General features: G+C 30.8%; 1 protein-coding gene across 1 annotated transcript; it reads left to right on the top strand.

Moving 5' to 3' along the window:
• The first annotated feature begins 9,816 nt into the window (after positions 1-9,816).
• On the top strand, positions 9,817-10,543 carry LOC111878890 (uncharacterized protein At2g29880-like). The gene is made up of 2 exons (XM_023875405.1): positions 9,817-9,939; positions 10,040-10,543. Exons 1-2 carry the CDS (start codon positions 9,817-9,819, stop codon positions 10,541-10,543), a joined length of 627 nt encoding a protein of 208 aa, XP_023731173.1.
• Positions 10,544-15,515: the final 4,972 nt, after the last annotated feature.

Here is a 15,515-nt window from a genome sequence, read left to right as displayed (position 1 = left end):
TTCGTATAGGGCATTCAAAATCAATGAAAACTTGTGAACAACCATACTCTAATTTTCAATACACGTATCAAACTAAAAGTTTTCTGGGTTGGTGAGGTTAACAACTCAATTCATTTCTACTTTGAAATATTCTTATTCCCAACACCTTACTTTGATAAAAAAAAAAAGATTAATGTTTCAATATATATATATATATATATATATATATATATATATATATATATATAGAGAGAGAGAGAGAGAGAGAGAAGAAAGATCATTTGAGTACCTAAAGTTTCCCGAGAACCCTACAACTAAAAGTGGAACGTTAGATCAAAACTTTTAATGACCTAGATCAAACATGGCATATTTGTAATTATTAACAATTTCAATGGTAACATTGACTTTTTACAATAAATTACAAGGATAGTTAAGGGATAAAAATTTACAAACATAATAATTAATCAAAATTAATTTTGAAAATACAACTCTCTCTCATCGTCTTTCTCTCTCTCTCTCTCATGTCCATCTTCATCCCAAATTTTGAGATTCTCACTTCTTCATCACGAATTTTGAGATGAAATCGCTGAATCTCATAGCATTCTTATTGTCATCTTCAGTCGTTGGAGTGCATCACCTCCACCTTTGCTCCTCTACACTCCTGTGAATCACCAATTGTCTTATTGCCGTTGATTTTCCCTAAAAAAATTTATTCATTTCTCCTCCACACCCTGTGAATCACCAATTTTTGATCTTTGACTCATATCCGTTCACCGATTTACATCTCCACCTCATTTAATCTCATCAATGGAAACGAGCGGCGTATTTCAGAGGATTGTATGGATGAATTTTAGGGAGAAGACCATCATATCTGTAAAAGGAAGAAGAGGTTTAGATATCAAATCTAGAAAAACCACAGGTGCTTGAAAGGATACCGAGGTTGAAGTCGACAAGCCTTTTGGCCTCACTTTAGGTCCTAAACCTAGTACATGTGGTGGCGTTGTTATCACTGTGCATTTGAGGCATCCAAACCTAACGAATCCTTTTCAATGACTTTGTGGAAGATTCATCGGCTCGCAAAGCGGAGTCATCTTCCTCTCCAGCTCCACCGCTATCAACTCTCTCAAATTTTAGAGAATCGGAAATGTCTGGAGTCAGATCGACGATCTCATCGCCTTCCACAACCATTTCTTCCTCTCTATCATCACTAAACGAATTAAAATCAGTAAGTTTATTCACTTGATTTTGTTGCAATTGCCCTTGGAGACTTGAAATAAACTATAGCAGCTTCAAGTCTCGTTGTCGTTCTGTAGCAGGTGACTATGAAAGAACTTTCTTACAATCTCAATTAATCGCATCATAATATGTTCTTTGTTCATTAATAGGTGATTGAAATTTTAGCTATTTCAGTTGTTCATGTTCAGTTTTATATTTCAATTAGGCTAGTACATAGTCCCACACGTTCTTGTATCATATCCAGAATGATGAAGAAAACTTTATGCACATTGGGAAATTCTTGAATCCTCAAAGATTACTTCCTTAGTTCCTCTATGTTATCCAAATTATAAACGTAATTTTTATTTCATGATGCTATCTGCTCCTGATTCCTAAAGGATAAGCTATGAACAAACTTGAATCTTCAATTGTGACAATTTTAAATTGTGTGGTGATGATCCCCTTGTGCATAATTTGCTGACTTGTTGACGCTAGTTTGTAAGACATCTCTGTTCTTGCAGAGTTGTTTTAGGTGTTATATTCCTTGAAACAAAGTTTTGATCTTGCTAGTGCAGAGTTTCGATCACAAATCACTTAATATCATGGAAGAACCACAATCTGTTAAGAGCTAGGAATATGAACACCAGGGGTAAAACCGTCCATCTTCCTGCTATAATTACTCCTGAGGTTAAAACTAGTCATATAACACCTGTAACAACCATTAGTCACCTTATAATCGCTAATACCAACACTACACATATTCCAATAAGAAATTATTTTTAGTTTGTGCTGTACAATACAAACTAAAATTTGAGGGAAATGGTTCTCTTTGATCTAGAATCATACAAGAATGATGGATTTAGAGAGAAGTTGAAAAATATCACATATAGAAAAGCATACTGGTTACATTATTTTAACTAGCTACACGTTTAAAACCAAAGCAACCAAAGTTTTGGTGGTATTATAAAGATATGATGATATCCTAATGTACAGTTACTACATTTCATACCAATTAATTTTCATTTTCCATTGTAGTAAGGTGACTTTGGCCTCTTTGATTCTTGATACTTTTTAGCCTATTACTAAGCTCGTAAAACTTTTCAGGGACATATAAAAGCCTTTCCAATCCAATAAGAAAATGTATATGTTTTTCAACGTTCAATGTTCTAAGAAGAAAAAAATTGACTTCACAATAATTTAAGTTTTTATTAAAGTGGGTCTTAATAGAAAAAATGAAATTACAATTCTAGAATAAATAACTAAATGGAAGTACATTGCTACTTCATGCATTTAACCTTTTTTTGAAATGTTAAAGTACATGCTTACATGTAGTCTGACTTTGTCTCCTTTTAATCGTTGATTTTGTTTTTTTTCTTATAAAGGTTGGGAAAGGAAACACAAATCTTAATTCTTCTCTTCAAGTGATCATTGAGTACTCACTTTTTACCCTTTGTTTTATTTTTATGATAACACAATACTGATCTTTATAATTTTTTTTTTCTTGCAGAACATTTTTGCAGATAATCTTGTTGAGACAAAAGATGACTTACTCAAAATATTTTCCACTGGGAGTAATTATATCAAGTATAACCCAAAACATTTTCCTCAAAAAATTGCATCTTGTTACATTTTTTTCTCTATTGATTCTTGATGGTTTTTCATTTACAGATCGATCTCAGAGGGAAAAACAATTCAGCAAATTGTCCCATCTTCATATAACAATGAATCAAATGGGACTTTGAAAGCAAATTGTTCTGAGCTTGAGGTGAATTTTACTCTTTATCTTTTTTTTTCATTTTGGAAGTTTTGTTGGTTTAAATGGTTTATTCTTTTTTATCAGGTTGTTCGTGTTGAGGGCACATCTATGGGCCTTCTGTATTGTAGATTGGTGTCACTTGTTATTCTTCTTGTTGATGGTAATATTTTTACCATTAAGCAATAATTCACAATCTACATATGCATTTTCTTAACAACAACTTGAATATAGCTATAAGTGTGTAGTGATTCACATGTAAATCACATATGAATTACATGTGATTCACATGTAAATCACATATGAATCACATGTGATTCACATGTAAATCACAATTACACGTGATTCACATGTAATTCACATATGTATCACATGTGATTCACATGTAATTCACACTAAAATCACATGTGATTCACATGTAAATCGCAATTATACGCGATTCGCATGTAAATCACATGTAATTCACATATGAATAAAGATGTAATTCACATGAAAATCACAAGTTGATCACATATGAATTACATATGATTCACATGTCAATCACAATTACACATGCTTCACATGTAAATCACATGTAATTCACATATGAAGCACATATTATTCACATTTGAATCACATATGATTCACATGTGATTCATATGTGATTTATATATGATGTCATATGTAAATGTGATTCATATGTGTATCGTATGTGATTCATATGTTAATCACATGAAAATCACATATGTATTTTTGTGAGTGTTTTTGCATCAATCATTTTTTTTAATTTTCTTGTAGATTTGGAAGAAATTTTGGTGAATATTGAAGATGTGAAAAATGATAAATTGAAGAAAATAAGAAAATATTGACTCGAATACATGAAAACACTTTGAAATTTGTAGCATTTTTTATTTTTTATATTTTATTTTGTATCAAATGAAATAATTATACTATTATGTTTATAGATTAATTAATAAAAGTAAGATTTTTTTTAATTTACTTACGAATATTATAGTATAAGAAATATACATATATGCATTTGAAAAAATATGTATATATGCACCTAAAACATTGATTTTTACTGTTTAAAAAAAAGAGTGTTTTTTTTAAATATTCTAGTTCTTTTTTTTAATATATTGATTTTTAAAATTTTACTTTTAAAAAAATGCAGTTTTTTTTTAAATTACAGTTTTTTTTTTAAATTGCAGTTTTTTTTTTAAAAAAAATGCAGCTTTCTTTAAAAAACTTGCAGTTTTTTTTTTTTTTGAAAAAAATTGTTGTTTTTTTATTCAAAAACGCAGTTTTTTTTTTTTTGAAAAAAATTGCAGTTTTTTTTTTTGAAAAAATTGCAATTTTCTTTTAAAAAATTATAGTTTTTTTGGAAAAAATTGTAGTCTTTTTGAAAAAAATGCAGTTTTTTTGAAAAATAATACAGTTTTTTTTAAGAAAATTGCAGTTTTTTTTTATTTAAAAAAAAATAATCCAGTTTTTTTTTTTTTTTTTTTGAAAAAAATGTAGTTTTCTTTAATAAAAAATTGTAGTTTTTTTTAAAATGCAGTTTTTTTTTAAATTACAGTTTTTTTTTTAAATTTGCAGTTTAAAACTTTTTTTCAAAATTCATGTTTTTTATAAAAAATTAAAAAATCGGCACTTTTTAAAAAAAAAAATACTACTTTTAAAAAAATCTGAAAATTTGATTTATTATGTAAATTTTTAGACATATATATTACTATATTCAATAACACAAAAGATTAAACATTAAATGAGATTGGTAAGATGGCGATCATGTCCTTAATGAATTAATTTTGATCCAAAGCTCCACTTTTAGTTCTCGGGTTCTCGGAAAACTTTGAGTTCTCAATCGATCTCACCTATATATATATATATATATATATATATATATATATATATATATATATATATATATATATATATATATATATATATATATATATATATATATATATATATATATATATATATATATATATATATAAAAGACAAACAATGTTCCCAACAATGTTCCTTTCTGTCTAAAAAGAACAAACAATGTTCGTTGTGCATGCCAATGCCAATGTGAGGTCTAGTTCTTACAGAGTTTCATATGAAAATTGTTTTGCATGTTTATTTGTTTGTAAACACAACTAACTTTTAAAACTATGCTTTTACCTGAGTAGTATGAATAAAATATTTACAACGTGTCAAAGATATTTATAATAACAAATAAGTTTTCCAAATTTTTTACTTTAAAGAAAACATAAGTTATATATATGATCGACATCGTTTTGTTAGTTCATAACTTCATATTTGACAAAACATCTCTTATGAATTAAAATTTAGAAATACTTACATTTATTGGGTCGCATCTTAATCACATGAACATGATACAACTTATATAGTTACCAAAAACAATTGATATATAAAGAGTCTCTTGAAGTTTTCCAAAAGTCTTAAACATGTGACATTTCACCGGATCTTCAGATGTTTGTAATTTTCTCCAAAATGTTCAATAGAACAAATATAATTATGGCTAAAAATTTATTTCCTGGATACATCGTAAAAAATATATAAGCTTAGATGGTCAAAAGGCATTTCAAAGCCTCATAAACACAAAAATGAAAGGGGAAATGGCATCACGTAGACAGGATGTGGTGGGGACTGGGGTGATGTTTGTTAGGGAGTGATTTTGTTTTTAACTAGGGCGGTTACGCTTTGCATCGTGATGTATCTGGAATTCTAAAAATATTTAAGGAAAAATACTATTGTGCTTTTGGATTTCTGCATAAACATTATAAGTTTATATTTTAGCAGTAGGATAGATAGACGGAATAAAACAATTAAAAAAATACTTTATAACAATATACAGAAAAAAGATGAAACCACAATATGTTGTCTTGAGATAAATTTATATTATGTTTTATATAAAAATAAGACAATTTCAATAATATATTTGGATTTATACAGAGTTTTATGTGATAGAAGTTATGAAATGAAATCAAAATAAACAATTTTAATTATTTATAAAGAAAAAAGATAAAAAGGGAAATTAAAGTTTTTTCATACAAGGCAAATTGTTAGTATTTATAATATAATTATTGTGACTACTTTCGTATTAAATTTAAATGTTTGATAATAATACATAGAAGAAGGTCAAATTTGGGATGGTTTTTTAAACTAGAAAAGTGTTTTTAGATAAAAGTGTTTATTTGCTTATAATGATGGTAAAAGAAGTTTTCTAAAAAATGTTTGGATAAGCTTTTATAGTGAAAAAATCAATAAGTCAATAAGTTAAAAAGTGTTTGGCTTAAAAAGTACTTTTTGTAGTTATAATGGTTGAAAAACCATAAGCAGTTTCAAAAAGTCATGTTTTACATGCTTATTAAAAAGTATTTATTGAAGCTTATGAAAAAGCTATTATTAAAAGTGCTTTTGAGTTTGCCAAACACTTTTTTTGTTTATTACCTTTTCAAGAAGTCAATAAGCAAATAAGCATTTTTCAATCACAATCCCAAACACCCCCTAAATAATAAAAATTTCTTAAAAATGAGAAATAGAAAAGGTAAGTAAAACAGTTGCATAACCATATAACTTTATATTTTAGCAATAGGATAGACCGAATAAAACAATTTAAAAAAAATAATTTATAACAATATAAAGGAAAAAGATGAAACCACAATATGTTCTGTTAGATTGATAAAAATATATAAAACATCACTTTACATTCATCAAACATATTTAATAAAAATAGACCTACCAAGTTATAAAATTTTGATAATCTTGAAAATTATGAAGATTTAAAATAATGTTGGATCCAAATTTGAATCCGTGCTAACAAATATGAAATGAAAAAGGTTTGGTAATGAAGAGTTAAGGAATATGATGTATGTCAATATTATATTTTATTTAAAAGGAAAGAAATACAAAATTTAATCTCTTTTTATTGTGATAATGTTCGACGATAAAATTACGAATCAAATTAAATATGTTATGTTAATCTGGTATATAAAAAATAGAAACAAAAATTGTGTGAGTTTAGTTGTGATCGTGGCCAAGTTCATAATTAATCTTCTAGTTTTGTTTGTTTTTTTTAATGAACAGGCGGTTCGCGCAAATCCCTTGGTTGGGGTAGTTTTAGAGTGCGTTTGGTTGACAGGAAAAGATTGGAATTCGAGGGAAAATGATTCAGATTCCCTCGAATTCCTGTGTTTGGTTCAACTTAAAGAAGGAAAGGGAATCGTAAATGAGGAAAACATTCATTCATACATTGGAAACTACATTCCTTCAACAAACTAAGAGTGCGTTTGGTTGGCAGGAAAGGATTGGAACTCGAGGGAAAAGGATTCCAATTCCCTCAAATTCCTACGTTTGGTTCAACTTAAAGAAGGAAAGGGAATCGTAAATGAGCAAAACATTCATTCATACATTGGAAACTACATTCCTTCAACAAACTAATGGAAATAAATTCATACCATCTAGGAAAGTGAAAATTTACCATTATACCCCTTTTATTTTAACAAAACCCTTCTAAAAACAAAAACCCTATCACAACGTCTTCCTCAAAATCGGACTCAGCCTCATCACAGTGTGCTCGTCTTCTCCATTTTTTCATCAAAATCGAATTACAGGCTTCATCAAACGTAACTCGTTCTCCATCTCTTCATCAGGTATGTGTATCGATACAACTCCTAATCATGATTTCTCTCGCTGTCACTCTCTAGCGCGCTCTCTCTCTCCCTCGTAATCTTGATTCTACCCACCGTTTCTTGTATTAAAAAGTCGATTATAGGAAAATCGATTATCTATTTTTATTCAGTGAAGAGGGATTTTTTGAAACATGTATCCAGTTGTTTCTTGTTTTTTGTTTATTCACACTGAACTTCTCTTTTCGATTTCCAAAAAATCGATTCCAGTGAAAATCAAGTTTGTTCCTTTTTAGTTTTTATCACTAATATCGTAGACAACAGAACATGATCTGTCTTTCTGTTGATTCAAATGTTTTTTGTTGATTCAAATGTAAAAATCAAATTAAATGTGAGAATCAAATTGTTCATTTTTTTTTTCTTTTAACTTCAGCAACTGTTAAAATTAAATGGTGTTGTGTACACTCTGAATATGATCTGAATTTGTATGCATAGGAAAATGTCCCGCCCTAGTTTAACAGCATATAATCGTAGACAAAGACAAAATTCATTGATCTTGAAATGGTGGAACGTGGTTTTGCACATTGTTGTACTCCTCTTGTTAATGATGTTCAAAACCCATATAGATAAACGACGTATTAAGCGGATTTCTTCAAATATAGATCGATACCCAATACTACATGAAATAGTTTATGAGAGTGACACAATGTCTATATCACAAATTAGGATGTCTCGAATGTGCTTTAAAAAGTTATGTCATATGCTTGAAACATTCGGAGAACTAAGACGAAGTAGGAATATGGATATTGATGAACAAGTTGCCATGTTTCTACATATTCTTGCTCATAATGTTAAGAATCAGGTCATCATAAGTCGCTTTCATCGTTCGGGAGAAACGATTAGTAGGCACTTTAGTCGAGTTTGTAATGTTGTCATACGATTGCATACTCGTTTGCTTAAGAGACCCGAACCTGTTCCCAATAACTCCACCTATCAAAGATGGAAATGGTTTAAGAATTGTTTAGGAGCTTTAGATGGAACATATATAAAGTGCCTAGTTCCAACCGAAGAAAAGCCTAGATATAGAACAAGAAAGAATGACATTGCAACAAACGTTCTAGGGGTTTGTTCCCAAGATATGCAGTTTATCTACGTGTTACCGGGATGGGAGGGGTCGGCTGCGAATGGTAGAGTTCTTCAGGATGCTCTTCTTAGACCACATGGATTGAAAGTTTCAAGATCGGGTATGTAAATCTTATATATATATATATATATATATATATATATATACACACACACACACACACACACATATAAACCTTATTTATAAAACGTTATTAACTATAAATCTTATTTGCAGGTAATTATTTAGTTGATGCTGGATATACAAATGGAGAGGGTTTTCTAGCCCCGTATAGAGGGCAAAGGTATCACTTAAATGAATGGCGTCATGGGCACCAACCAACTACACAAATGAATTCTTTAACATGAAACATTCATCAGCAAGAAATGCCATTGAACGATGTTTTGGCATTTTGAAGGGAAGATGGGAAATATTAAAGGACAATTCGTATTATCCAATTGAAATGAAAAATAAGATCATAATGGCATGTTGTCTACTACATAACTTCATAAGACAAGAAATGGAAGTAGATCCTTTTGACAATGAATGTGATCGGGACGAGGGAACCGGAGATGTTGGACCAGAAGATGTTGATAATATTACTTCTGTAAGGACTTCAAATGAATGGACCAAATTTAGAGATAATTTAGCGGAGTCCATGTTTGCATCTAGGGGCGCGGCAAATCAAATTGGCATTTTGCTTATCTATTTATGATGTATCTCTATGTTAGACAAATTGCTGTATTGTTTTCTTATCGTTACATTGAACAATTGTTGCTTTTTTAACGTTATGTTGGACAAATTGTTGCTTGCTTAATGTTATGTTGGACAATTGGCATTTTGCTTATCTATTTATAATGTATCTAAAATTAGTTGTGATACTTATCTATTGGTTTTTGTTATGTTTATATAGGTATGACAAGTCAAATTAAAAATTATAAGACATGGACAAACAATGAAGAAGCAAAGCTAGTTGAGGCATTAGTGAATATGACAAATGTTGGAGGATTTAAAGCCGATAATGGTTTTAAGTCGGGTTATTTGCAACATCTTGAGCAAGCATTAAAACAATCACTTCCGGACTCGGGTATTTTAAGTAAGCCACATATTGAGTCAAAGATAAAACCATGAAGAGAGATTGGCAATGTGTCTACGATATGGTAAACGGTTCAAACACAAGCGGGTTTGGTTATGATTATGAAAAACATTGTGTTACTGCTGAGGATTCGGTTTGGGAGGCGTACCTACAAGTACATGATGTTATAATATTTTTATTTTTATAGTTTATAATGAAGTGACTATATGGAAATATTTTGTTTTTTTTATATAAATTATCATGTTGGTAAATAGGTTCATAAAGAAGCGACTAGACGGAAACACAAATCATTTCCTTACTATGAAGATCTTTGCATTGTTTTTGGAAAAGACCGAGCTCAAGGAAATAGAGCTAGAGATTTCATTGAGATGGAGCAAGATGTGAACTTAGAAGAAGAACTGCAAGAGTCGGATGATGACATACTTGAATCCGAGGAAATTAGCCATAATACAACAGTGCAAAATGAGGAAACTTCACCAAGTGTTCGCTCTAATAAGAGGAAACGGCATGCCGATGATGTGTTCAATAATGCGGTTGGCTTGATTACTGAAAGTCTTAAAGAAATATCAAAAGATTTGAGTCAAGGTATTAAATTTGACATGAAGATTAACGAATTGAGTGAGAAGATCCCTCTGGAGATTTTAAAGATGAGTTCATTAAGTCAAGTCGAGAAGTTCAAAACTTTGACCAAGATAAAAAGTGATGCAATAAACGTACAAATTTTTTGGCAAATTGAAGAAGGCGATAGAGAAGTTTAGGTCAAATACATTTTGGAAGGGTAGTATTATTAATTAGGATGTTAATTCGTATTTTGGGTTTTTAAACTCTTTTGGGAAGTTTATTAGGATGTTGCTTGGTATTTTGGATTTGTAAGTTTTGGTATCTTCGATAGGGATGTATCGAAATATTGATATGCTTTTTGGTAACGTTATTATGATGCAAAGTGGAATGACTTTAACTTATGATGTCTATTAACATGATTTTCATAATATGTTTGCATGAATGTTTAATCAATAAATTAAAATTTTACTATTTCAATAATTTATATAATACATGTTTAAATATAGCTTAAAAAACAAAGTAAAATTAAGCAAAATAGACAAAAAGGCAATTCTGTCATTTTACATGAATTCCAATTTCATTTCCTACGAACCAAACAGAATCTAAAATTAATTCCAATTTCATTTCCTGCCAACCAAACAGCATATGGAATTGGATTCAAATTTCTGATAGATTCATTTTCCAATTCCAATTCAAATTCCTTTAGCAACATTTTGCGAACCAAACAGCACCTTAAGAAAATAACATGAGGTGAGGAGATTGATAATAAACAAATGTGATATGTGATGTTACTATTCATCCATCTACACTTGTTTGTAGTATAACAAGATTAGATCACACTTTGAGGCGAACCACGACGTGACGCCTGTACCACACTAGTTATAAAATAAGTATGAGTGGAATATAAGGCCTATTTAGGAAAAAGTACCAAATCGAAAGAACTATAAAAAGTAACTCTAGCTCCTTAACTTGTGATCAAATCTGCAAGAAAAATCTTCCATAAACTTATCAAATATCATTTTGATATTAAATCAGTAAGGACTATGATCAAAGTTAAGAAATACCCATAATCAATTTGAAGCATATTATATCAATTCTACCAATTTAGTAAGAACATTAAGATGTAAGAAGAAAAATAATAATTACTCGTCTGAAAGAATCCACTAACTTAGTGTAATGATAAGGGATAAAAAAAGTTGTAAATAGATTAAACTCATAGGTCATTGAATATTAATTTGATAAACAAATTACAATATGTTGAACTTAGAACTCGTTGGTATTAGAGAAAACTTACAACCTACACATTTACATAACTGAAATCAAGACAAACTTCAAAGCACCAAAAAAAAACTCTATGATTTAAAATTCATAAAATTGAATGCTTATATTAATCCATAGATTTGGATACTCCAAAAAGTAAAGGAAATATAATCAATTAAACATTCAAACTTTTAAACCTTGTCAAATAATAAAACCATAGATAATATTTTTATTCAAAATAAAATTGTAAACAAAAAAATATCAAAAAAATGTAATGCATTGTTTTAAAAACCGATTTTTTAATTGAACCGGTATGGTGACCGGTTTCCGGTTCGTCCGTCGGGTCAACCGGTTTTTATATTTTTCATGCTTTTTCCTATTTTCCAAAACATACATGCATATATAAATCAATAATTTGATGTTTACAAGTTCAAAAATTAAAAATACACATAAATATAAGTTGTAGATGAATCCAAATACATTAAAATAACACATAACCATAAGTTTTAGCGTTTTACATCAATCCATATACGTTAAAAAGAAAATAAAGTATAATATCGAAACAAAATATAGTTTTAGATGAATACACACACATCAAAAAACTTTATAATATTTATCATATGTTTTTATTGTAACATCCATAAAATTCATGAGAAATTTAAACTTTTCAAACATTCCAAAACCACCCGTTGTTTACAAATTGTTTTCAAAATAATTCAATATCAGAGTTTTCCCAGAAATCACAACATGAAAAATGAGGAGGTACATGATCAAGCCTTCGTCTTTCCGCGATCATCTGATGTACCTGAAACAAAATCCACAATTGTAAGTCAGAAGCTTAGTGAGTTCCTCCAAAATACCGATACATAACAAATAGTACACATAATAACAATAACAACATGTAATGGGTCCACATCTCTACAGAATGGATTACCCCTGAGCCCACAATACGAGTCTGGCATGCCCTCCCTGGCCCTCAGGCCATATTTGGCTTGCTCTCGAGCCCACAACATAAGTCTGGTTTTCTATCAGCTTACAACTTTTTTCTGGCTTGCTCCTTCAATCGTCAGACTGGAATACAATGATTAGCCCTCAGTACGAGTTTGGTATGCTCGGTCCGGCCCTCAGCTCGTATCTAGAATGCTTAGGAGTCCTCAGTATGATTCTAGCATGCCCTCCCTGGCCCTCGGCTCATATTTGGTATACTCCAAGGTTTGTTGGCTACAACATGGAGCAGTACAACCTCAACCCAACCCACACAACATGTCGACATGTAACAGATAATTACACATATAGATAATCAGACAGTATCACAGGTAGTCCTACAGATCTACCAGACTAGCATATCAAACTAGCAAGCATATCTAACTCATACTCAGCATATTAATAACTACTAGGATATTAATCTAATGGGCCGACCTTGGTGCCTTTGACCCCTAAGTATAGTGAGGAAAACTCAACCTCACAAGTAGTTTTTGTTGGATTAGTGTCTAAGTCCATAACTATTTTGGTATGTACTTGACCCGATTATGAGCATGGTCCTTTTGGGTTGCCTTCACCATAGCAATATGTAGGATGATTTAAGAAGAGAAAGGTTTAAATATGATTTATTAATATATTATGAGAATAATATATTAAAGGACAAATCATATTGTTTAATTAATATTAGTCAATAATTAATTAAGAATTAATTTTGTGGCTAAAAGAGATTAATTAAATTTAGGGGACTGGACTGCAATTATTGGATAATTGAGTTATTGGGCTAAGGAATGCTAAAGGAATAAGGGGTGAACGAAATTATGATGGAAGCCCATCATATTTTCGTCCATAGTCTTATCCAAAAGGTTCCATGGGCTGCTTAGAGTTTAAGCTGTCCATTAGGGTTTTGACTGAAACCCTAGCAGCCTACACAAGTATATAAAGGACCCCTTAGGCCCCAAAAACGTGGACAACTGATTCTCTAGGGTTTCTAGCCGTTTTTGGGCAGCCTCCTTTCTTCTCCTCTTCATCCAAGTTGCATAAGGTGTTTGTGACTCCATTAGAGGTGCAGCACTTGAGGCACTAAGCTTTTGAAGCCAATCCAAGCAAGGAATTGATTGCTATTGCTATATAACAATCAAAGGTAAATCTATAAACCCTAATTCAGTTTATAATATGTTAGATCTAAGTTTATTAGTCTTGGATTCAAAGCATGTACAATAGAGAAACCTAGATCCAAGCATTAGGGTTTGTATGAGCACATAGGATTGTTCTTATGCATAAAACCCATCAGTGGTATCAAAGCCTTGATTGGTTTCAGTTGTATGTGATGCTTAACTGCTTTGTTTGCTAAAAATCGAGTTTTTGGCCTCTGCCCGACTCAACTCGGCGAGTCAGTATCTGGACTCGGCGAGTTGGCCCTACTCGGCGAGTCCAGGTCTGACTCGGCGAGTCAGTGCGTCAGGCAGAGGGTATTTCGGGATTTAGCTGTTGTTTTGACTTATACTTGATGCTTAAATTGTTTTATGAAGTTAAAATCCAAATTTTATCTTAATTATATGTTTATCCTTGCCAAAATAATAGATAATTTCAAATCTTTTAAATATTGGTTGTTTATGTGATAAATATGGATTATTTAAAGTTATTTGGTAATTATCTAATGACTAAAATAAGATTAGGTCAAATATAGATAATTATGAAATTAATTGTTTAATTTGAATTATTTGTTATTTGATCCCTAATGTTTTGAAATGTTTCAAAACTTGCCCTCAAGTTTTGGAATTTAAAAGTTGATTAAAAGTTTAATTTTGAAATGTTAACTTCTAAAACCCTAGTAATTTGAAAAAGTTCAAATCACACCCTTATTGTTTTGTTAATTAATTAAAGTGTATAATTAAAAGTGATTTAATAAACCCATAAAGTTTTGGTTTATATTTAATTAAATTAAAAGTATAATTTACTAAATTAAACCACCTAGTATTTTAAAAGTGTAAAATACACCCTATACTATATATAACATTAAAAGTCTAATATTATATATGTATGAGTAAAAAGTCAGTCTTACTGTTAGTAGGTCTCATTCACGAAGCTGGTCTATAAGGGGTGTTTAAGGAAATTGCCTATAAAATGGCGATTGAATGGGTATCCACTCTTACCCACCGCACTCTTGACTAGTGGAGGGTCGTTAGCCGAACGAGTAGGATAGGACAGAAACCTTCCATTATAAGTATAATGAAGTACAAAGTAACTAAATGCTTATACAAATTTCCAAATCATAGTTACTTTAGGCAAAATGTGAAATTGTATGCTAACCCATGGAATTACATTTCGTACCCTTGTCAAACGTTAGTGGAGCGTGTGTGGTTAACCAGCACACTAATTTGGGGATGACATTGGTGGCGAAGTGTGGCTCGATGCTTATCATAGATCAATGGAGCGCGTGTGGCTAACCGGCACATTGATTAGGTGATAGTAGCATTGGGTGCACCACGTGATTCGTATGGTTATTCACACCTTGTTTGTGATCCTCGGCATCCCAGTCACAAATAGTAGGGCATAATCGAGATTAAACATGCCATTGAAAATTTCAATGAATCTCAAAAGATCTAGGAGTTTCAATTCATTTAAAACTTAATCTTCCTTTTCGTTTTTCATGGTGGAAATTGGTAAATCGTCATTTACCTACCTTCAAATATTTCGCAACTAGATTACGGCATCCCTTTTCTAGCTTGTAGAATACTGTGTTGGATCCTAGCCTTAATAACTCATTTGGGTGTTTTATTAAGGACTCGATCAACTTAACTTGAATTTTCTCCTGTTTTGTAGATGTCTGACTCTAACTGTGGTATTCCCGAATCCCAAGGAAAGGTGTTCCTAATGAAAGTGGAAGCTTGATTCAAAGTGAAGGATCACTGTGGACTAGCTTGATTT

This window comes from Lactuca sativa, chromosome 9 (assembly GCF_002870075.4).
Source record: "Lactuca sativa cultivar Salinas chromosome 9, Lsat_Salinas_v11, whole genome shotgun sequence".
NCBI lineage: Eukaryota > Viridiplantae > Streptophyta > Magnoliopsida > Asterales > Asteraceae > Lactuca > Lactuca sativa.
This window is presented reverse-complemented; position numbering and strand designations above follow the sequence as displayed.

Coding starts and splice junctions, on each gene's coding strand:
- LOC111878890 (XM_023875405.1), top strand. CDS start 9,817: ATGAAGAGAGATTGGCAATGTGTCTACGATATGGTAAACGGTTCAAAC. Junction 9,940..10,039: donor TTTGGGAGGCGTACCTACAA/GTACATGATGTT, acceptor GTTGGTAAATAG/GTTCATAAAGAAGCGACTAG.